The sequence below is a fragment of the Xiphophorus couchianus genome, chromosome 12 (assembly GCF_001444195.1).
Source record: "Xiphophorus couchianus chromosome 12, X_couchianus-1.0, whole genome shotgun sequence".
NCBI classification, from domain to species: domain Eukaryota; kingdom Metazoa; phylum Chordata; class Actinopteri; order Cyprinodontiformes; family Poeciliidae; genus Xiphophorus; species Xiphophorus couchianus.
In genome coordinates, this window is record NC_040239.1 from 28,756,588 (window position 1) to 28,778,582 (window position 21,995).

General features: G+C 42.6%; 1 protein-coding gene across 2 annotated transcripts in view; it reads left to right on the forward strand.

Annotated features, from left to right (window-relative positions):
- The window catches only part of unc5db (unc-5 netrin receptor Db), a 228,525-nt gene that overhangs the window by 177,952 nt on the left and 28,578 nt on the right, over positions 1-21,995 (forward strand). For both annotated transcript variants that reach the window (XM_028033289.1, XM_028033290.1), the window contains 2 exons: positions 3,037-3,399; positions 10,431-10,515. In XM_028033289.1, coding sequence (XP_027889090.1) covers positions 3,037-3,399; positions 10,431-10,515 — 448 coding nt within the window. The remainder of the gene's footprint in view (positions 1-3,036; positions 3,400-10,430; positions 10,516-21,995) is intronic.

Here is a 21,995-nt window from a genome sequence, read left to right on the forward strand (position 1 = left end):
GCGAGAGAGAAAATCCTCTCGCTGGGAGTACTGGTTGCCGGAACAGCTAAATATTTTCTGCTGAGGTTTGCCAGACGGGGAAATCTGCCCTGGTTGCTGGCCCACCACTGCAGCGGGTTCGCCATGCTGGGGATCTGCGGTAGCGAAAAGAAATCAAGGATTTCTTCGGCAGCAGTGGTGCTGTGTGTGTAATGTATTAGTTAGATCGTAGTGACAAAGACACTCGCGAGCCGGCTAAGTGACATCCTTAGCGGGAAGGGGGCGAGTTTTAGACGGCTCGTGTTTTGTAGTGGACTGCAGCTGCAACTCCATCTCCTTTTAAAAACACTGTAAAACCACAAATATGCATCCATCTACATATCATTTAAACTAATGTATTAACTTATTTTTCTTGTGTCTTGTGACGTATACTGTGCTGTCAGATCAGCACAGGCTGTCACCACCGGCAATCACATGACTGCGACTAGTCGACATGAAATGTAAAAACTCGCGAGACGTCCTAGAGTCGACTAGTCGACTAGTCGACTAATTGGTTCAACCCCTAGTGCGCGCACATGGGCTAACGACGTGACACGAGAAAGTTGGAAAATATTCAACTACTGATGCCGTCGCTATCGTTGCTACCATTGCTGTTGCGTCCCGTGAAAGAAGGAAGTGGATAGAAACACAAGACCAGACAGAGAGAAGTGAAATGAGAACCAAACATAAAACAGCAGCTCAGGATGAGGCTGAACAAAAACTAAAACATATATCAAGAACTTAAAACACTGGACTAAATCAGAAAAATTTAATCCTCATGATAATGACATTATGTGATGCTAACAGCATGAAGAAAGCTTTTGGGAGAACATGTTAACTTTAAATGTCCTGTGGTTTGGAGGGTTTACCATAATGGGTCATCTTTTAATTTGCATTCTGAATTATGTTAAACGACCCCTTTACTTTCCTCAAAACATAAGAAAGTAATAATACTTATATTCCATGTTTATTAGTGCTATGCAATGACAAATACACGATGTCTGTTTCTACTGACAGGGATTTCGTTTTAATTTTAAATCAGGACGCAAAAAGACCCAGTTAAAAAACACCAGCAGCCTCCACAAAGCTCATCACAGATCCCATCCCTGGTAATTAATGATTTTCCTAAAAATAAAACAACATTAGCCTCCCGCTTCGCACCCCTCGCCAGGCAGCAGCTGGGCAGCAAGGACTCTGTGACTTCGCCGTTATCTCGGTGCTGCTGCCAGATCGATGCGGCGCCCTGCTCGCTCCGTTTGGCAGCTTCGCCACATTTAATGGCCACAGATGAAGACCTAAGCTCCCCCACCCCCCACTTGCTCTCATCACACACTCTCACACACACAGTGGGGGCTGAAGGACTCCTCTCATTTACAGAGCAGACCCCTCCCTTCTTCTCCTTCAGGAGGACAACCGTGTTGTCCTGAGGAGCTGACTTCAGCAGATGGATTATGGAGATCAAGCTGCGTGTGAGCTTGGTAATTAAATCTGACGCCCTGACCGTGGCTCCGAGCCCTGGACCTTCTGTCCAGGTTGTGCCCCTTTGGCCCTCGTGCTCCCCTCTCCTGCCTGGAAATGCAGTTTGAACTTCAGCGGTCAGCCATGGAGTCGCCAGAGCGAATAAAGTCTGATTTAAGCCACATTTACTTCACCCGGAGACGACAAAAAGTTTCTATTTGATCAAAGCATGACACAAGTTTTTGCTTTTACTAAAATGTGTCACGTTAAACGAGCAATGACTTGCAAAAGTTTTCACACTACTTGAACTTTTTGACATTTTATAATATCACAACTGGAAACTTCATTGTGTCGTATGTTAAAAGAAATATATAAAAAAACAAGATTAGCAATAATAATAATAATATACTGTGCAAGATCGTAACATAAAGCATACTGTGCAGTTATCAGAAAGAGAAGAAATTTAAATCATGTGCATATGTACTGACAGAACATTAAAAAAGAAACAACAGATCTAGGATATTAAAGGTCCAAAAACAAGGCAACATATTTTTCCAAAATATATATTTTTTCCATTTACTTTCAAAAACTAAAAGGAGTCAAAACACTGTGTGTTGCTTTTTTTTGTTTTGGTTGTTTTTAGTTTTTAAGCAATATGAAATGTTTTTACTGAATCAAAAGAAGTGAAAAAGTATTTGTGCCCTTCCTGATCAAGGTTACTGTTGTTAATTAAAACTAACGAAATAACAGGAATTGAAAAAACATTTTTGCTAACTGAAAAATATAAAAACCACAACTAACTGGGAAAAACTAAAACTAACTATAACTAACTAAAACATACTGAATTTATACATATAATATCCTTTGTTTTTATGTTTATGACTATTTATTAGACTTTTGAAATTATGTGAAATAGATCCCGCCCCCCCACCACCACCACCACACAAGCAGTTTACATCAGTTTACGTCAGCTGTCTGCAGTTTACGGCTCTCCATGCTCCTCCTGGTGGCGCTAAGGCTAGTCCGCAAAACGATGACGGCTGAAGTTGGGAGAAAACTCCAGAGTCAGTTGGTTGTTCAACAATGATTGAATATATTTTTTAAAAGTGGTATCATTACCCAATCGATGTAAGCGCAATCACAATACAACACTTAGACCCTTTTCAATTAAGCAAAGTATGGAATTTATGCTACTACAATTACTAAAAGCTAAATATCTAACTAATAAAAACTATCAGAAACTCTCTAAAAACTAACCAAAACTAACTGAATTAGACAAACGAAAAGTCACAACAGAATAAAAGTAAGCTACATTGAAAAATCCAAAAACCCAAAACTATTACAACTCTGTTCCTGATTCCCTGATTTGTGTGACAAACATTCAAAGAATAGAAAATCAGAAACACTTTTCCACATCATTTTATCCCAGAAACTCGCTCATCTCCAAGTAGGACGGTGATGAATGTCATTTTAAGAGATTCTTTAACTAAACCGTTGCTCTGTCTGTCGTTTCCCATGAACACAGAGCTTTTAGGTGACCGTGTCTCTCCGTGTGTCCAGGCAACCCGCTTCTTCTCAACTCCTCGATGCCGCCCGACATGACGGTGGGACGGACGTACAGCACGCCGCTCTGCTTCCACGACGGCGCCGACAAGGAGCTCTTTGACCCGCTGCCGGACATCAAAGTCAAAGTCCAGAGCTCCTTCATGGTGTCTCTGGGCGTGGCCGAGCGCGCCGAGTTCCACGCCAAAGCGCCCGGCGAGTCTTACCCACAGGACCTCAGCTGTGACTTCTGCAGCACTGTGGACAAACGCAAGAAGGGCCCGCTGACGCTCAACGGGCCCCTGAGCGGCAGCAGAGAGCAGCTGAGGACCAGCGGCGTGTTTGGCCACGTTGGAGGCCGGCTGGTGGTGCCCAACACAGGTGAGCGTCACTGGAAGGGGGAGATGAAGGTGTGTGGATCTCAGCTCTGTTCTCGCTCTCTCAGTAATGACAGGCTGCAGTAACCTCTCATCAGAACTGTGCGATAGACGCGGTCTGCCTCCAGAGGCTCCTCAACGTTTAACAGCTTCCTCCAGGCTTTCTCCGCTGCCTCGCCGGTCCTGGTACTAACCTCCTGCTTCTGCTCTCACCAGTAAAACACGGCCTGTGTGATGATTCAGCAAAACGAGGAGCCCCGGACAGAAAAACGGATCCAAAACTGGGAGGAAACTCGGGGTTGCATCGATCAGAGATTCGTGGAAATCAAAATAGTTCCTTCCAACCGTCCATCATCACTTATTCCCCACAAAAAAATTATAAAAAATAATAACATATCCGTGCGATGTTACAAAGCATCGCACGGATGTGCAAATCTTTTTGTGATTTGCAAAAAGAGCTGGCCGGGTTTAAAGCGGTCACTAGTTTCCGTGGTTACCCACCGTTGTCATGCAGTTTTAACATTAGCTAGCATGTTGACAACTAACTAAAGTGGGTACCACTTTAAAGGCTCCTCTTATAGACGGCTAATGAATATTTTATTGATATGTTATCTATTCCACTGTGAACACTTTATAAATCATTAATACGTGTTTATTATCCATTAATTAGGAGTGAGGAGGTATCAGACTATCTTGATTTACTATCTTACATATATAAAATATGTAAATGCTCATACTTTGCTCACTATTTGGCAAGAAACCTGTAGAGTTTGTCTCCTTCTCACCCTTAATTAATGCATAATAAACAGTTATTCAAGAGTTACATAAAAAACATTTTTTTTAAATCAATGCTAGTACACAAAGAGCATTGCACTGCTTGGTCACCCTGACAGAAAAAATCTATCTTCTATCAACTTCTTTTTGATTTTTGAAAAGAAGTTGTAGCAGTAGTCATGGAGACGGGTGGTAAACTAAGCCATCAGAAATGTGCAAGAAATAAAACCGCTGACATCTGCAGCAGATGCCGCATAGCTGCATGCAGGCGTTGCGCCAGGCGAAGAGAGGCGGTCTGCGCTGGCGGCGAGTTGCGAAAAAGTGTGTTAGTGTAATTTTAAATAGTTGTAGTGATATATTGATGCTTTCTTTCTGCAGGCGACATGCAGGGTTGACTGATAATCCCGCTGCAGGATTTCTAGAAGCATCGCATGAAATAATGATAAAACAATAAATGATTGAGAACGTTTCTCTGGGACAGCCTCCTGTCTGGCAGGTTGTTGAGAGGGTTTTTTTATTATTATTTTTATTTCTTTCTTTTTGGAAGCACAAACAACTTCCGATATGACTTCAGGGAAAAACATCCTGCTGCGTGGTGTGGGGCCCGTTATCCACATTACTGGCACCGCTACATGCCTGCCTGGAAGCACTGGCAGCATTACTTCTACTGTCTCTGAAGTTTCAATTACAAATAAATCTTTGGCATTGTTTTCTGTGAGCCCATCAGGAAAGAAAAAAATCACCCACAATACTATTATTTACAGGGCAGCTCTTCATCATACGACAGCTTTGGTTGGCACCTCTTGGGTTCCAGAATCAGGGAAAGTGATAGGAGAGAAAGAGAGAGAGATTTAGGGAGATTTTTGTATCCGAGTTTTAGTTTGATTTTTTTGTTTTGTTTTTTTTCTGCCATTTGTGTTCAGAAACATTCATATTCACACATTGGTATTTGCAGTTTCCACTGTGTTACTTATAAATTGATTTCACCAGACATTTTGAAACCAGGGCCTGACATGCTGGACGAATAGGAATGGCAAATCAAACCAGTGTTTGAGATGCCTGGTCAGAGATTAAAGTAGGTGATATCTCACTCAATGTGAAAAAACATTACACATTTTTATTGAGTGCCTATAAGAAAAGGCAGGGTGTTGGCAGAGAGGAGACGTGTCGGGATAGCCTCGTCACTTTTAAGAAATTTTGAACACAGCTGAGCTCATTATTGGAGCTACTTCTGAGTGAAATGCTGGTGAAAATGAATCTAAAGGGTTATTAGAGGAGTCATGTTGCGATGACTTCCTGAAACAGCGGGAGATTTTAAAGAGACAGAGGCCCAATTTCAACTCGCTAAATTACAAAGTCACATTTATTTTTAAGGCATATTTGATATAATGTATCATTTTTACAATAACTGAAGTTAACATGGTTATTTGATTGTGCTATAAAATGGTAATGTGTGTCTGGAAAGTACATAATTTTGCCTGTTTAATACCGAACAATCCTTGGACTAAACCAAAGATGCTGTAAAAGATTTGTGACCTGGGTTGGAGAGTCGCCTTCCAGCAGGACAATGGCCCTAAACATGCTCCCAATACTGCAATTATACGGCTGAGATCAAAGCTGTTAGAAAGGCTCAGTCAAAGTCCAGACTTAAATTCAATTGAGCAAATGAAGCAAGGCTTCAAAATTGAGGTTTTGAAACTCCATCACATCTGATCAACGACGATCTGCTTGGCAAAGAAGTGTTACAAATTGCCATACACAGTTCTGGTAGAAATGAAGAGACTGCTGCACTGAGCCGCTCATGGTTGTTCCCCCAAATATTGATTTCTGAACTCTTCCTGAGTTCATACATTAGTATTGTTGTAAATGAACTTGAACTTGTTTTCTTTGCATTATTTGAGGTCCGAAAGCTGAAAGCACTGCATTTTTTTTTTATGTTATTTGGACCATTTTTCATTTTGTGCAAATAACTAAAAAACTAGAGTCTTGAGCCGGTTTGTCGAGACCCTCCGAAACGAGAGCTGCAATTGAATCGGACATTCACACACAACGAGGAGTGTGAGCGGGAATACAAAATAAATGAGGCAGTCGAGGGCGTCTTCTGGGCAGTTGCCCAGAAGGTCACAACAGGGGGTGTGTGTGTGTGAAATGTGGCACTCTTCGCCGTCGGCCGGCTTTAAGGGCTGAAGTGAAATCAACCTCCTGCAGGCGACTTTCAGGCCAGAGGATCTGAGTTGAGGAGTTGCCGCCGTCGTCAAGTGCAGCGCTCACACGGCGCGTCTGCAGGGGCCGCCGTTCATTAGCCTGAATCGCCAGCCCCCCCCCACACACTCCACTTTGCCGCAGATTATCAAAGCCTTTGGTCACCTCGGCGATGAGCCGTAAAGCAGCAGCATCTCTCACAATCTGCGCGAGTCTCACGAAAGACTTTGAAGATGCGGCCTGTCGAGTCGAGGCTTCGCCGTGGAGCCCAGCACAGCAGGAGCGGACCACATCGCAGTTTGAAAGGCTGAATTAAATTCAAATTAGAATAACATTTTAAAAAATTGACAAGCAGCTTCCCTCCGTGAATTTATGTCCTAATTATTCCACAGACCTCGCTCTGAAAGTTTGCCGCAGCTGGAGCGACTTTCTGTCAACGAAACGGCTCCCGTGTGGATTCAGAGGCCGAGAGGTTTTAAATGGAGGCAGAAAATCACTTCTTGTCTTTCGCAAACGCGAACATTGTGACCAAACGTTTAGCCGACCTCAACGTGTAATGGCCTCAGCAGACGACTTGTAGTTTTCTACATTATGTTTTCATAATGGCTCCGCTTGAAAATTAGTTCTCATTTAATTCAATCCAGTTTATTTGTGCAGCGTTATTTCACAACAAATGGTGTCTTAAGGCACTTTACAAAAAAGTCATTTTGATTCAATCAGGCATATTTTCCAAGTGATCCTAGTTATTCAAAAGTGAATTAAGCTCAGTTTATCCATCAAATTAATCTCAGACATTTATCTTAAGAAAATTCTTGAGATCCTTGGGAATGAAACAGTCTTCAGTCAGAGGCCTCTTCAGATTTGTTGCCAGGCTGACTGCTACTGGGGATTGTTCCTGCCCCACAGCATGTTGATGCTTCTGTGATACATATCATCCAAGCATCAACAACTCAGAAAATACTTGGATGATATGAGTGTGTTGTGCTGTAGGAGTCACGTTTTGGCTATGATTGATGCTCATAATGCTTTAACATGCAGCACCTCACCCAGGATAAAGTATTTAAAGGGGCAGTATTATATATTTCCCAGGCACATGGATCCATTTTATAGCACAATCAAGTTATTATGTTACCTTCAGTTGTTATAAAAATGCTGTATATACAAAATATGACTTAAATAAACTTTGACTTCATAATTTATTGCCTTGAAATTGGGCCTCTGTCTCTTTAAGAAACTCCTGCTCTTTTTGGCACTCCACCTTTGGGAAGTCACCACAACATGGCTCCTCTATTAACACTTTAATAACTTTTTTTATTAGCATTTCACTGAGAAGTAGTTGATGTAATGAGGTCAGTGGATGTTTACTAATAACTGCTGGCTAGTCTGAAGGGGCTGAGTGGGACAGTCAAGGGGAGGGGTGCTTGAGCAGCTCGAAGGCGGAACTAGGTTCACCCAGGTCTTCTTCACAGCTGAATGGTTGCCATGAGAGATTAAAGGATTTCTCAAACATGCATGAAAGAATCATGGCGACACTTCAGCCATGTTTTTCATGAAGGAATAACATTATAAAATGTCAACCTCCAAAAAGTTGATTTTACGTAATCCTGCCCCTTTAAGCTGTTGCTGACTTGCTTTGACTTTGACTAGCTTGGAGAAGTGATCACTCCACACTTTTGTATTTTTATTTTTTACTTATCCCACCCTTTATCAAAAGCAAGACTGAAGAAATGCGGTTCTACATGTTTTCCCTCCTCTGTGGTCCTGGCAGAGCCGCTTGTCTGACGTGTGAAACTGTTCATTTGATCCGAACAGACTAGTTAGAATTCACATTTCACAGAACGTTTTGCTTTCCACAAGGCATGGAAAAGCCTTCTTATAAAGAAGCCTGCTCTGCTCTTGTAAAGCAGGACCTTTTATATGCTCTTTGCTCCTCGATGTAAATGCCTCGCCGCTTTGCTCAGCAGCAGATGAAAGGCATTACGCACCAGTATATGCACAGTGCTGATGTGTTAACATCCTGAGAAGACTCTCCACTTGCTTTGCCTTATAGTTGTCTAATCACCAGCTCAGTGAACATGGATGATTAGAAGAGGTTTGGAATTCTTCTTCTTCTTTACTTGGGCATACACATCAAACGTTGAGTGCAGTTGCTGTCAGAAGTTTTCTCATCCTGGACATGAATGTTATTTTATGACTAGTCTAAGATTCTTGACCATCACTGGTGGTCAAGAATGAGGTATGAGGTATGAGGGCTATGTTGCACAATAACTGTTAATAAATTTGTTACCGTCCATCTTCACCGGACCGTGTTCTGATTAAACTGTGAAGCTTTCCAAACCAACCAGTCACACCGTACCTCAGAACGGAGAAGTCACGTCCAGATTTCAAAAATCTCAGTCAAGCTGTCCACCTCATGAGAGAGGAGTTTGGCCAGGATGTTAAGGAACAAACCAGCAAAGCTAAGCTTAGCATGAGCTAGACCAGTGGTTCTCAAACTTTTTTCAGTGATGTACCCCCTTAAAAATATATTTTTAGTCAAGTACCCCCTGACACGGGCAAAACATTTTTGGAATAAAAAAGAGGTACAGTGCTATAAAATCACTGTCTGGTTTATTTAAGCCAAACAACTTATATCAGTGAACCTGACAAATACATCCATATTACAAACATTGCATGGTTAAACAAAAAAGAAAAACAGAAGACGGTGACCACCAGGAAGGTATAAAACCAGTCAAAACTGAAATATGCAAAACGCTGCTAATTTATATTGGTCTCTGTAATGGTACAAAATTAAATATATACATAAATAATAATTCAGTGCATGAACACACATTTATATTTTATCGAACTTTTTACAAACTAATTTTTCCTAAGACTTATTATGAGGAGAATACAGATTTTTTAAAGATATTTTGAAAAGCTTCACGTACCCCCTGCAGTACCTCCACGTACCCCCAGGGGTACGCGTACCCCCATTTGAGAACCACTGAGCTAGACGATGCTGGAACAGAAGTGTTACTGTCGAGAGGGAAGAAAGGTTAAAGACAAGATAAATGGCCTGTATTTGCATCGTGTTTTCTCAAGTCCAGAGGAGTCCAAAGCAATTCACATTACAGCTGCTCAAGCACACATTCACACATTGTGTTTCCATTACACATGTGCGCTAAACTTTGTCTATATTCCACTAATAATGAGAAAACACAACTTGTCAATTGTGGCGTTTCCATTAAATAACTAAAATCACACGTGAATAAGTTCAACGCAATAAATCATTAAAAGAGCGTGCTGCGCTGTAATCCTCTGACTACTTCCTGTTGTTTTCTTCTTCATGGTTTGCGCCAGTGGCAACGTCCGGTTGTTGTTTGTGTGACAGGAAAAAAAGTGTTTCTATTTCAGTGTTGTGAATAAACCGATTTCACAGATAAACACCTCAAACCGCCAAAACGTTTTAGCAAAAAAACAAGTTTGTTTGTTTTTTGTTGTTGTTGTTGTTTTCGAAATTGGCATGTTTCCGTTAAGAAAATGTATTGGTCAAAAGGTCAAATTGCGCCTGCAGTGGAAACGCAGCTAATGACAGAGGCAGATGGAGTGGGAATAAAACCCGCAACCCACCGACTGCAAGATAAACTCCTAGAACTGTTGCCATCATTTTAACATGAAATTGGCTGCAAACGAACACCTTTAAGCTCCTCCAGCACGAGACAAACGCTTTCTGGGTTTCGCCACCATGAGCTCCTGAATGCCCCAGCTGGACAATAATTCTCCTCTAACATACCTCAAAACGTTTTTTTTTGTTTTTTTTTTGCTCTTTATTCTCATTAACAATTTATTTAAAAATGAAAACAGTCGCATGTTAAAACAGAATTCATACCCTGCTCAGCAGAAAAAGAATGATCTCAGTCAAAGTTAAAAGATCTGACAGGAGTCTGGATAAAGCCGGGTGGAAATGAAAGCTGAATGTTGCGGGAGCTTCGTTTGGCCCCGCGCTGTCAGGCGGCCATGTCTGCCCATGTTAACACGAATGTGTGTGTGTGTGTGTGTGTTTTTTCCCCCCCTCAGGGGTCAGCCTCCTTGTGCCTCACGGAGCCGTGGCTGAAAACATGTCCTGGGAGATGTGCATGGTCATCAATCAGGGCGAGGCGAGGTGAGGCTCCACTTTTACCCAAATATCATTTCAAGCATCTGTCTGTCAGTCGCTCTGCATCGCATCGTCCATCTGCTCCCGACTCGCCGTCCGTCCTCGCTGAGCCCCCTCTCGCCCCCGCAGCTGGCGGCGTTGCGGTCGGACCGTGACGTATCCGGCCGCCGTTGCTCTCACCGAAACCAATTAGAAAGTTTAATGTGCTCTGTAACTGGCGGCTTAATTAGCAAAGAATTAGATTGAAGCTTGGCAGCGTCAGAGTAATGTGATTTGTTACCACATAATGTCTGTTGAGTGGAGTTTAATGAGCCTGTTTCTGTTTTTGTTTTTTCAAATCCTCTCATTCTGTGTGGTGAGTGTCATAAATTGAGTTAGAAAGACAAAAAAGGGGGCATTTAATGACGATAACTATATTTAACATTTTTTTTATTTCACAACTTGCTGCACCCTGTCCCCTCTTAGTGGGTTTACTATTGGGTTGTTTGCTAATCTTTTAGGTTGAAAGCGTCACAGTGACTAAAAGAATCATGTCGAAAGTAAAAGAAAAAAATAAGGACAGACAGACAGACCCAGCTCTCAGTTTGAAGCTATTCTAAAAGGAGCACTTTGCAGATTTGGGCTCATAAAATGCAGTTCCTCTTACGAGGGTCAGCACCATTCAGTCGTTTCAGCTTTGGAGGAGCTGTGTCAGCTCTGAGAAAATGCTGTGTCATGTTGGACAAGGTGATTCTGAATTTTAACTGCATAGCCGTAACACACACGGCCGAGATGGCCGCTCCGCTGCGCTGCAAAGGTCGCCTCGAACGACAAGAGCTGCGAAAAAGTCTTAATTCTCCTCAGGTTTTCTTCTGCTTTTGTTTGTTTGTTTCTCACTTCAGTCTCTCAGACGACCAAAACATGTCACAACAAAATAGAGTTTTTAAATGGTTTCATTTAATAAGAGGGGGGGGGGGGGGGGAAGTTATCCAAACCAATCTACTTAAAAGATCGATCCTCCTCTGAATGGCGTTACTTGTTGTGCCAACCTTTTATAAAACTATAATAATAAAAAAAATAATTGTATTTTTGTTGTTTTAAGTCATCAAAATGAGGAATTGCTGTTGTCCTTTACTGATTTCAGACAAACGGTCATTATTTGAGGACTGGTTTTGGTACAGGCCTGTCACAATTATCAATAAAACAATTAATGGCATGATAAATTCAGAAGATCTCTAGCATTTCTATTTGCATGATTTATCGTTTTGCTTTTTCCTGTCTTTCTACTAAAAACTGCATGTCAAAACTCTTCAGTCTGGTCTTTTGGTCTAAACTAGCCTCTTTTTTTGGAAGGTCAATGTTGTTTCCAGAGACTTCATAATTCATTTTATTTCTTGTTTCTCTTGTTTCGTTCATTTATTTTGGATATTTAAAATGTCTTCCAGTTCCAATGTGAAGTGTTCATCATTGGAATCTACATTTATTGATCTCTGAGAATGTGTTCTTGCATTATGATGCCGTTATCAATATATTACTTGAACATGGTCTCAAAACAGCAATATTGTCGTTTCTCTTAAAAGCAAATTGTGTTTCTTGATGGACCTACATCTGTATGTTATAGACCAGGGGTGTCAAAGTCACCTTCATTTTGGGCCAAATAATAGCAAGAAGTTTAACTTTGTAATTTCATGACTTGAAATTGGCCCTTTTTCACTTTTAAAAGCTCCTCCTCTTTCTGAAACTCTGCCTTCAGGAAGTCAACCCAACATGGCTCCTTTCTCCAGCGTTGCACTGAGACATTACTCGGGTAATGAGCTCAGATGAACAGCTCCACCAGGTATTTGCTAATTGCTGCTGGCTAGTCGAAAGGAGCTGAGTGGGGGAGTCGTGGAGGTGCCCTGCTCTGTGAGACGGAAAGTCGTGAGCTTGGAAACTGCAGCTCAGAGGCCGGGCTAGGTCCGCCTCTGAGCGGACAGCTGAGGGGTTGCCACGGAGATTAAGGGATTTCTCAAACATGCATGAAAAGAATCAAAGCAACACTCCAGAAATAACATTGACATGATGGAAATCTCAAAAAAAAAAAAGTTGATTTCACATAACACTGCCCCTTTAAGATATAAAACTTACACAGTTAATCTGAGGGAAACAAAAACTTTTAAATAGGACAAAAACAGAAGCGATATTACATATTACTCTCATATCGTATAGTAGCTGGTGGGCAGCAGAACCCTCTGTCATGGAGTCTGGATGTCTGAACCGTGACCAGCTCTGTTCACTGGCTGACCCTCAGGCTACCACAGTAGATGTGCCCAGCCTGACTCCCGCTCCCCACAGGACTCCTCTCGGCACCGCGGCGGTGCGGGTGTTTGGATCCAGAAGCCTTTCACAGGTGGCAGCCTGTGCTTTGATGTCCCAGCTGCAGGGGAGAAAGTTGAGTTCGAGCCTCTCTGCAGTAGATCCCCTCATTTAGTACTTCACTTTGCTGTAGGAAGCAAAGTCCAACCTCCAGTCCTCCAGTCTCTGCTTTACAGCCCTCTATCACTGCTCTGAGTGTCGATATGTAGTTATCAACTCCCCTAGGTGTCAACAATGCCGCCTCCCTGTCTCCCCCACTCTCCCCGGGAGGCAGTCACGACCCACAGAGCTAGTTTAAACCATGATGGATGCACAGATGAACGGCGCCTGGTGCGCTGACGGACGCGCGCGCCGTAGACGTCTCCCTCAGGCCCTTTCATCTCGCCATCACGACGCGTTATGCATTCCCGTCACAGCTCGGTAATGACCCTCGGACGGACCGAGCCGCTCGGCGAGAAAGGTGGGGAGGGCGGGGTTCCGCTACTCACGCTCCCCACGAGAGCTTCCAGTTCCCTCTGAAGTGTCACGGTTTATTCAGGATGGTCTTTTTGAGCTAAGTCACAGAAGAAGAAAGAAAAAATAAAGACTGTGCAACGAACGCATTGGCTGGAGTAATGACGGGGCCGTGGCTCCTCTCGGCGGCGTCATTAAATAAGAAGACGGAGACAGCAGAGACATCATGCAAATGGAGTTTCTTTAGATCACTTATGAAAGTAAGGATTCAGTGCTGCAACCGGAAACACGAGGGTGATATTTTTGTCGAGGATTATGAAGAAAAAGAAACAAGCCGATCTTTATGCCAGAAGGGTGATACTGCATGTTTCGGTGTCGATCCGATACCAAGTAAATGCAGGGCCTGTATCACCGATACCCACACTGATACTGATACCTTTTATTTAAGTTTGATGTGTCATCAAACTTCTGATTTTTTAATTTTTTTTTTATTTGTAAAGCACATTTCAGTAACAAGTCAGTTCAAAGTGCTTTATATCATAAACACACAAGAATTACAAGTCATAAAGACAACAGAGTCAACATGAGAGACCAGTAACAAACATTACATTTTGACGAGTGCCATCATCTAGCGTATCAGTACACATCATATATGTTGGTCAATGTTTCATTTATTAGGGTTAAAACCCAACGCTGAGCAACCTGCAACGCTGAAAGGCACTCCGTGTTTCAGCTGTTTTGCAGTTTTCTGGGACTCTCCTCCAGATTTGTGGCGCATAGAAGCTGAATGCTGCTTCCGCGTGTTTGGTTCTGGTTCTGGGGACGCAGAACAGAACCAGAACCAAATGCGAGAATCTAGAGCTAGCAGGAGAAATGGTCTCTTGCCAAAGACAAAAGAGAAATCCTACAGCTGCACCACTCTGTTTTTGTTTACCTGTTGTAAAGGAGGAAGTTGCTCTCATGTCTTCTTTGAAGGTTTTTGGTGTAGCGCCACCACTGGTGAGGGGGTGAACAGGTTTTTCAAAGGTTTCTGTTCATTTGACAGAGCACTGTGAAAGAGAAATCACTCACTGAGGTTAAAGGTGGACATGGTGGGGAAAAAAGGTGAGACTGCAATTTTAGTAGTGCTAGCCACTGGTATTTGTGCTAGATGCTAATGCAATTTGCAGCAAGCAGATAAAAATATGAATTCTGTCCTTGCATTTTAAATCTGGGGAACAATCTTGTGTACAGTGATGGCTCGCTCCCGCACTGCGTGGTGTTGCCTCTGCTCCTAACGACTGCTCAGGAAGGAAGGCCGGAGAAAAAATTGGAATTGTATCACCAGGTTGGGCACCAAGCATTATTGAAACCACAGATGGGAAATCAGATAAAACATTCAAATTGGTATAAAGTACATATTCTGGAGACACAGTTCAACAGGCGTTTCAAAGTCTTTCCTTAAACACTGGCTTTCATCTTAACAAAAAGGGTGAACCAATCGTTGCTACAACTTTTAAAGCAGTTTTAAATGATTTTGTAACCACTTGCTCCCTTTTCACAAAGTCTGTTACCATTTTCTGTTGTATTTGCAACAAGAAAAAGAGTCAAAAGTCAACACAGTTTGCACTAAAGTTGTATTTTTGCATCAACAAAGTGAATCTCAATGAGCTATCTGTCAAATTCCATGTTAGCTGTTCAGCTAAAAGCTTTTTTACAAGTGGAGTAGAAAGCAAGACTAACTGACAGTCAGGGAATAAACTAAACAAACACAACAGGGATACAAAATGCAAGAAAAACAAGCAAAAGCACATGAAACAGAATGCGTGGATGAGCTGACTGAAATCCAACTGAAACTGTAAAACACAAAGTCTGAAAATGAGAACAACTAAGCAACACGAAACCAGGCACATGAAAAGTGCTGTCACGTTTTCTTTTGCAGTTCTCATTGTCTGTCGCTCAGTGGGAGCCGGGCGGCTGGTGTGTGCTGGTGTTTCTGGTAGAAGCCGGCATTCGTTCTGTGGTGTCCTGTGGTCGTCTTCTCCCTGGCTGTCAGTGCCTGTCTACATGTTGCCAGGCTATGGGACATCCAAAGTACTCTGTCTTTTACTTAACTGCAAAAACACCAGTCCCTTCCTGACCTAGTTCTCCAGACTCAGATTGTTTCCCACTGGAGGGTTTCTAATTACCCTCAGGTTCCTGAAGCGTCCAATACGTACCTGAACATTTGAAAAAAGTTTTTTTAAGTCTGATAATATTCTCCCTTTGTGGTTACCTAAGGATGTCTGCAAGAGGACTATAAGTTGTAAACAAAGTTGTAACAATCATTGCTCCCGTTGGACAGAAATGACTGACAGACTGGGAAAAACAAACATGGAGGTTCCTGTTGTGTCTGCAACAGCTGCTGTTGCAGTTTTTCCCATAAATAAACACACCCACACAATTCAGACCAATCACACAGTAGTTTTGCATGGAGAGGGGGGCAAAAAGTTTGCCAGGGTGGTTGTGACAAGAAGGTGCAGATGACATGAGGCGTGAGAACAAAATGACGCCATTTTGTTCATGCAGCCGTGGCAATGAGAACGGATTTCGCCTCCAACCAAGCAGAGCCCCGTAGAAATTGTTCTGTAACCCTTCAAATATTTATAGATGTTTCGGTTTTTTTGTTGTTGTTGTTTATTCTTTTCATATTGGGATTACTGTCTGTTTCTTTCTTTTGGCCTACTTCATGATGTCAAACAGGTTCTCTTAAGGTCATTTCTTTCAGGCCTGGCAACTGAAACTGAACCCAGTTGTCAAAATGTTAGGATTTGTCACAGTCACTTCATGAACTAACAAGAACAGGTTGGTTTGGAGAGCTTTTTGTTTCTCAAAATTTGGTTAATTACCTTAATCAATAAAGTTTGACAAAAAAGTGAAGTGTAGAGAAATCTGTAACAGCGCGTTGTGTGCTGGCTTTCCAGCAGTAACAAACATTTGGGACTTGCCGTTGTATCTCCAGTCTCAGCTTTGTTTTATTAATCAGAAACCTTTCAGTCTCAAACCGCCTCAGAGGATCAGTTTTATGAAGTGAGGGCTAAACCTTTTATCTTTTGTACACACTGTGAGCAGTAAAGCCCCCCCTGAGTGTAGGCGCTCTACGGTTTCCTGCTTTAATTCATAACCCTCTAGTCAGAGTCCAGGTCGCCTGCAGCCGTTGACCTGGTTGATCCGCGTTTCTGGATGTTGCGTGGTGGCTGTGTTTGCCTTTAGCTGTCAGCGCTCACTGTTCCCAGCTGCCAAGAGCTTTGGACAGAGCCATCATCCAAGGTTTCAGTCCACAGCTCACTCCTTCTTCTCACCAAGTTGAAGCGAATGCTCTTTCACAGCACTTTATGGAAATATTTCGGCCTGTGATGAATCGTTTGCATTGGAGAAAATCACAGAGGTTAAAATGAATTCATGCTGAAAGCAGAACATTTCCAAAAATTGAATGAGACTATTAAGTTGATGGTTAAAGTAACTTTTATGAATAAAAATATCATTTTTACATATTTATTAAAAAATTATCATTGTCGTATAAGACAGATCATCTGCTACTCTACAGTTTCTTCCCGTCAGCAGAGGCTACCATGGATTCCAAGGCTAGTTAGCAGCCACCGATGTCATTGGATAAACAGCTTTTTTTGTAAGTGTGAGTTGTTTCGCCGCCATTGGCACATTTAGCAGCGCGCGCACACAAGGGTGATTGACAGCGCTTAGATCCTCCTCCTGGCTCTGATGGGGTGTTTTTGACCGAGAGTGGAGCATTTCTTCAGATGGCAGTAGTAGATCAGGGAGGAGGTGGAGGAGATCAAACTATTCACAGAATATACTTACAAAATAGTTTTTATAAAGTCACTTACCCCAGCTTAAATTCTTAAAACTGTTGACTGGCTCTGTATGCATGTCTAATCAGCATTTAATACAAAAGATCAGAGCAGAACGCAGCTTTGGTTGTTCTGGGCTGGAGGTGATTGCAGTGTTGACCAGTGAAAATGCTTTTCTGTGTGTTGCCTTGTTCTGCTGATTTACTCTTGTGTCACAGTTTGCAGTCCAATAACTTAGAGAGGTGTTCGTATAGGAAGCCTTTAGCCCATAAATCAGCCCGTAAAGCTGTGCTTGGATCAGCATCAGCCGTCTTGTACCTCCAGGTAACAATAGAGAAGGAGAACAATAAGAGAAATAAGCCAGCGTTTGGTCTCTGCGATGAAAAGTCATGCAATTAAGCTGCTTTGTGTCTCTAAACACAAAGATTCCTTTAGCTTTTTCATTTGAGGGTTATTTCCGTTTAATTAACTGTTCTTGTGTTTCCCGTAAAGATGTTTTAATATTGGCAATTATCTAAGAGCTAAAATGGAGCGGCATTGTTCACTGATGGGATTGAAGTTCGGACATCTTTTGAAAATGCTTTCTGTTTCTTTGTCAGCAGCTTCACTGCTGTTGTGACAAAGGCAAGGGATTAAAGTTGTGTTCTAAGTGATAACCAACACAGCCAGGGATTATATTTCACCATGACTGTTTCCATGAGGCTTGTTCCACTTCAGTGTCTCCTGCTTTTACAGGAGCACTTCAGTTGTTGTTAAATGATAAAAAAATGTTGTTTAGAACAAGACATTTTGATTTGGAATCTTGAATAAGTGTCTTTCTGATATGTTCGATTGCTAATTCTGCCTTTTGACATTGCAACGTTGTAATGTCAGACGCGGCATTGCGATGTATCCAGACAGCAGACTGAAGATCCCCACCACTCACCTAACACACACACTAACACACACACAAGAATAGCTGTCTAAAGAGAACAAAGTAAGAGAAGCACACTGTTAAGCTTCAAGTGAGAAGAACAAGCTATTGTTTGTATTCCACTGCCTAAACCTTTCATGTAACTTGCTCGGGGAGTTGGTGGTATTTTTAGCTGTCAGTGTAACGCTCTTGGTAATAAGTGACCAAATAGCATGGTGAGCCGTTTCAAGTGATTAGCTTTGTTGGGGCCACTTGTTTCCTCGTTCACGGGGCTTTGGGAGGGCAGCCAAAGTGGAGTCATGTCAGAACAGTCGTTAGCGTTCCGAGTCGTCGTGTGCGACTGCTGATTGAAATTATTGCTCACATTTCAGGTTGGGCTCAGACGAAAAGCCCGACTAAGGAGAGGTGTTTTGATCGGCGGTGAAGAATTATAGAAAGAAAAAGAAATGAAACTCCACGTCTTCCTTGGATATTTTGGCCCTTCACCTCGAGATGCCCGGCTGATTAATGTATCCGCGCTACACATTAGGTGTCCGTGAGTCGACTCGAAATTGACAGAAGCACCGCGGGCCAAACAGGTGGAAGACTACAAGCAAATAAAGGTGAAGGTAATGGGGCGTGCTAATGGGTGCATTCATTAAGCACCGCCGTCTCCACCCGTGACCCAATCTGCCGCTCTTCGCTCGGGTCTTGAGCGTCCTGGAGAAGTGAGTCATTGCTCACGTTAAATAATGCGCCTCCTCAGGGATCCGTGCAGGGCCCTTCAGCGTGATGACAGTCGCGGTATTAGAAAGGAAATCACCGCCACGGGGGGCTCAGAGCCCGTCGGCTACTTAAGGAGCAGGCAGTCCGCTCCATTTCTAAGCTTTGAATTAAACACATGATCAGACTCGGCGCTGACGGCTGAGGGATCAACAGCTCTCTCAGAGGCGGTCAAGAGGGGCCGCCGTGTTGTCTCGGTGTAGGAACCGAGAGAGGTACCTGCAAGCACTGACAGCTGGAGAAAATCCTGAGTACAACACACACAGAGACACACACACACGCCGCCATGCCATCCTGGACACCCCGGGTCAGATGTTGAGACAGTAATTGGGAAGTGTGGAGTGGATGTCATCACCCAGAGAGAGCATTTACCATGAAGGTGTTCCAGGAGACAGAGCCAGATCTTAATTCTGATAAGACTGCTTTAATAGCCCAGGAGCTTATATAACTGCTTTCTTTAGACAAAAAAAAAAGGACACAAAAGTTTCCAGGAGATGTGGGCGAGTGTCAGAAGAAGAAAAAGAAGGAGAAAAAAAAAAAAGTTGGAGTATCATTTCGGAGGCTTTTAAGACAATTAAGGCGGTGTGAATCACGGCATAACAAGTAAACAATCAGTTGTTCTGGGGATAAATATGTGATTTGAAAGGGTGTTTTTATCCGGCGCGGCCCACCGTGGGTGTTTGTTGCACGGCTGCTGTCAGCGGGAAACAAACCCCCCCCCCCCCCCCCACACACACACACACAGCCGGGGTTTTTTAGGTGACACGCTACACCCTCAGCAAGCCGTCTTTCAGCTGGCCTTAAAAGGAACAAAACGATCGCCGTCTGCCTCCCTCGGAATAAAAGTGAGCAAGACAATGAAAACGACGAGCCGCGCTGAAGATGTTGAAGTGTACATGTGAACAACAGCGTTTGCTGACAGCAGGGCTGAGAGTCGTCTGAAAAGCAGCAAGAACCTCAAGTTTAGATAAAGAAAACACTGTTTATGTTGTCATCACAGCACTATTTAGACAGGAGGAATCACTAATAATGGTACCATTATTAGTACTATCACCGCGAGTGTAAATGTTGTGTCTTCATTTGCTTATTTAAGTGGCACACTAGTAAACCTACCCACCCATTCATCCATCATCTTGTCCTCGTTAACATCGCAAACATGGATGCACTCTACTAGAATTGGTTTGAAATCTGCTGAATAATTGAATAATTATGCAGAAGAGGAGACACAACGTGATGAAAAATTATTTGCTCCTGCACATTTATTCCTTTTTTTTGTTTGTTTTTTTGTTTCCCACCACTCAAATCTAAGAATCTAGATAATGAGATTAATTCTAATTTTAGACAGAAATAATCGGAGTAAAAACTAAAGGCAGTTTTCAAACGAATATTTCATATTTCTAAGGGAAGAACAGCGTCTTAGCTTAGCCAACGGCGTGAAAATCCTCTTTAATGATCCTTCTGAATTTATTGAATTCGCCGTGATACATCACATTTCTTCAGAACTGATTTCAGTGTCACAATAATTCACTTTAATCAGAGGAGTCCAAAGTGGTGGCCCTCTGTGGCCCTTGGACTGATTTTTGTGTTTCAAATCAGACCAAAAATACATAAAGCATAACCAAAATACAATTAAAACAAATATTTATTTTTGCATGTCATTCTTATGAAAGTGTCCAAAATGTTTCGACCCTTTATTTGTGACTTGTTACTTTCTTCATTGAAGCTGTTAGCCTGTAGACAGGCAGTGGTTGTAGCTTTCCAGAAAATAAAAAACGACACCTGACCTCAGTTTCCCTGTGTGATACAGACCGCACAATGTTGCCACTGTGCTTCCAACTAAGAGACTCTTTAACCCTCTTTAACTGGTGTATAATTTAAGAAAAACAAAAAAACAACTATAATACATTAACAAACAACTCTTAGCCTGGCAGCGACACAAGTAAAGCCTGGAGGCCCGCCAGGCTTATAATACACTGAGGGGAACCCTGTTTCACTGAACTGTAACTAATGCATAACTTCTCTAGCTCGTCTCCATAGATTTCTAAGACTATTTGACCTATGGCTTTCACTAAAGCGGAGCAAAGCTAACAAATGACCCACCGTCTTTGTGACCCGCGGATACTGATAGCAGCACACATATCTTTGTTAAGTTGTTTACCTTATGCACTATCCCTGCAGCGGAGCCCATCTGCTGCTGCCACCACGCATGTTTGTTGTAAGCAGCTTTTAATGAGCTCGCTCCGACTCAAAGTCAGGGCACGGCGACTCCTCACCTCTCGCCGTCCTTCTGCGCAGAGAAACAACTTGAACTCGCGGAGCCAAAAGTCGGCGACACGCCGGCTCTGAGGCGTTCCGGACCTGGAAGTCCGACCCCACAGGGATGTGTCCGGAGCCCAGCAGCGTTCAGGCTCCTCTCATTAGTCTGTTTTTCCTAGCTGCAAGAACAAAGGCTCAAAGAGAAATGAACATGAACACAACACGTCTGTTGTGACAAATAGAACAACTTCAATATGGAAAGTGTGAGCAGCACTTAAAGTGTTACAGCGCCGTGTGCAACCTGACTAAAACTTTTATAGGGATATGTTTGAGTAAAGTGAACATTGTTCTTTTATTCTATGAACTACTGACAACACGTCTCAGAAGTTTCTAGCAAAAATGTCGTTTTTATTTGCAGAAAATTTGAAATGGTCAAAACAACGAAAGAAATGCAGTGCTCAGCTTTCAGACCTCAAATAATGCAAAGAGAACAAGTTCATATTCATTTAGAAACAACAATACTAGTGCTTGAACTCAAGAAGATTTTAGAAATCAATATTTGGTGGAATAACCACGAGGCTTTTAATGAGGTTCAGGGCAGTGGTCTCGTCATTTTTTGCCAGAGCTGTCGTTGCAAACAGATTCTTGCATACAAAAAAGATATACCCCTTCTAATGCTGTCTGACCTGAAATATCACATTTTCCCATTTTAGCTCAGCAGTTAATAACTTTCTCCAAACGGTATTAGCCCTTTAAATAATTTGCAACAGCCCTGGTGATGATGTAACTTTTTATGTCTCTGGAAACATGAGGGAAAAAAAGGAGGCGGGTCGTCAGTGGCGTGGGCAGACATCTTGTGGCGCAGGAGCTCAAATACAAACAGGGGCACCTTGTGCTGCAGACGGAGCCGCCAGCTGTGTGAGATTTATTACAGGCCCAGC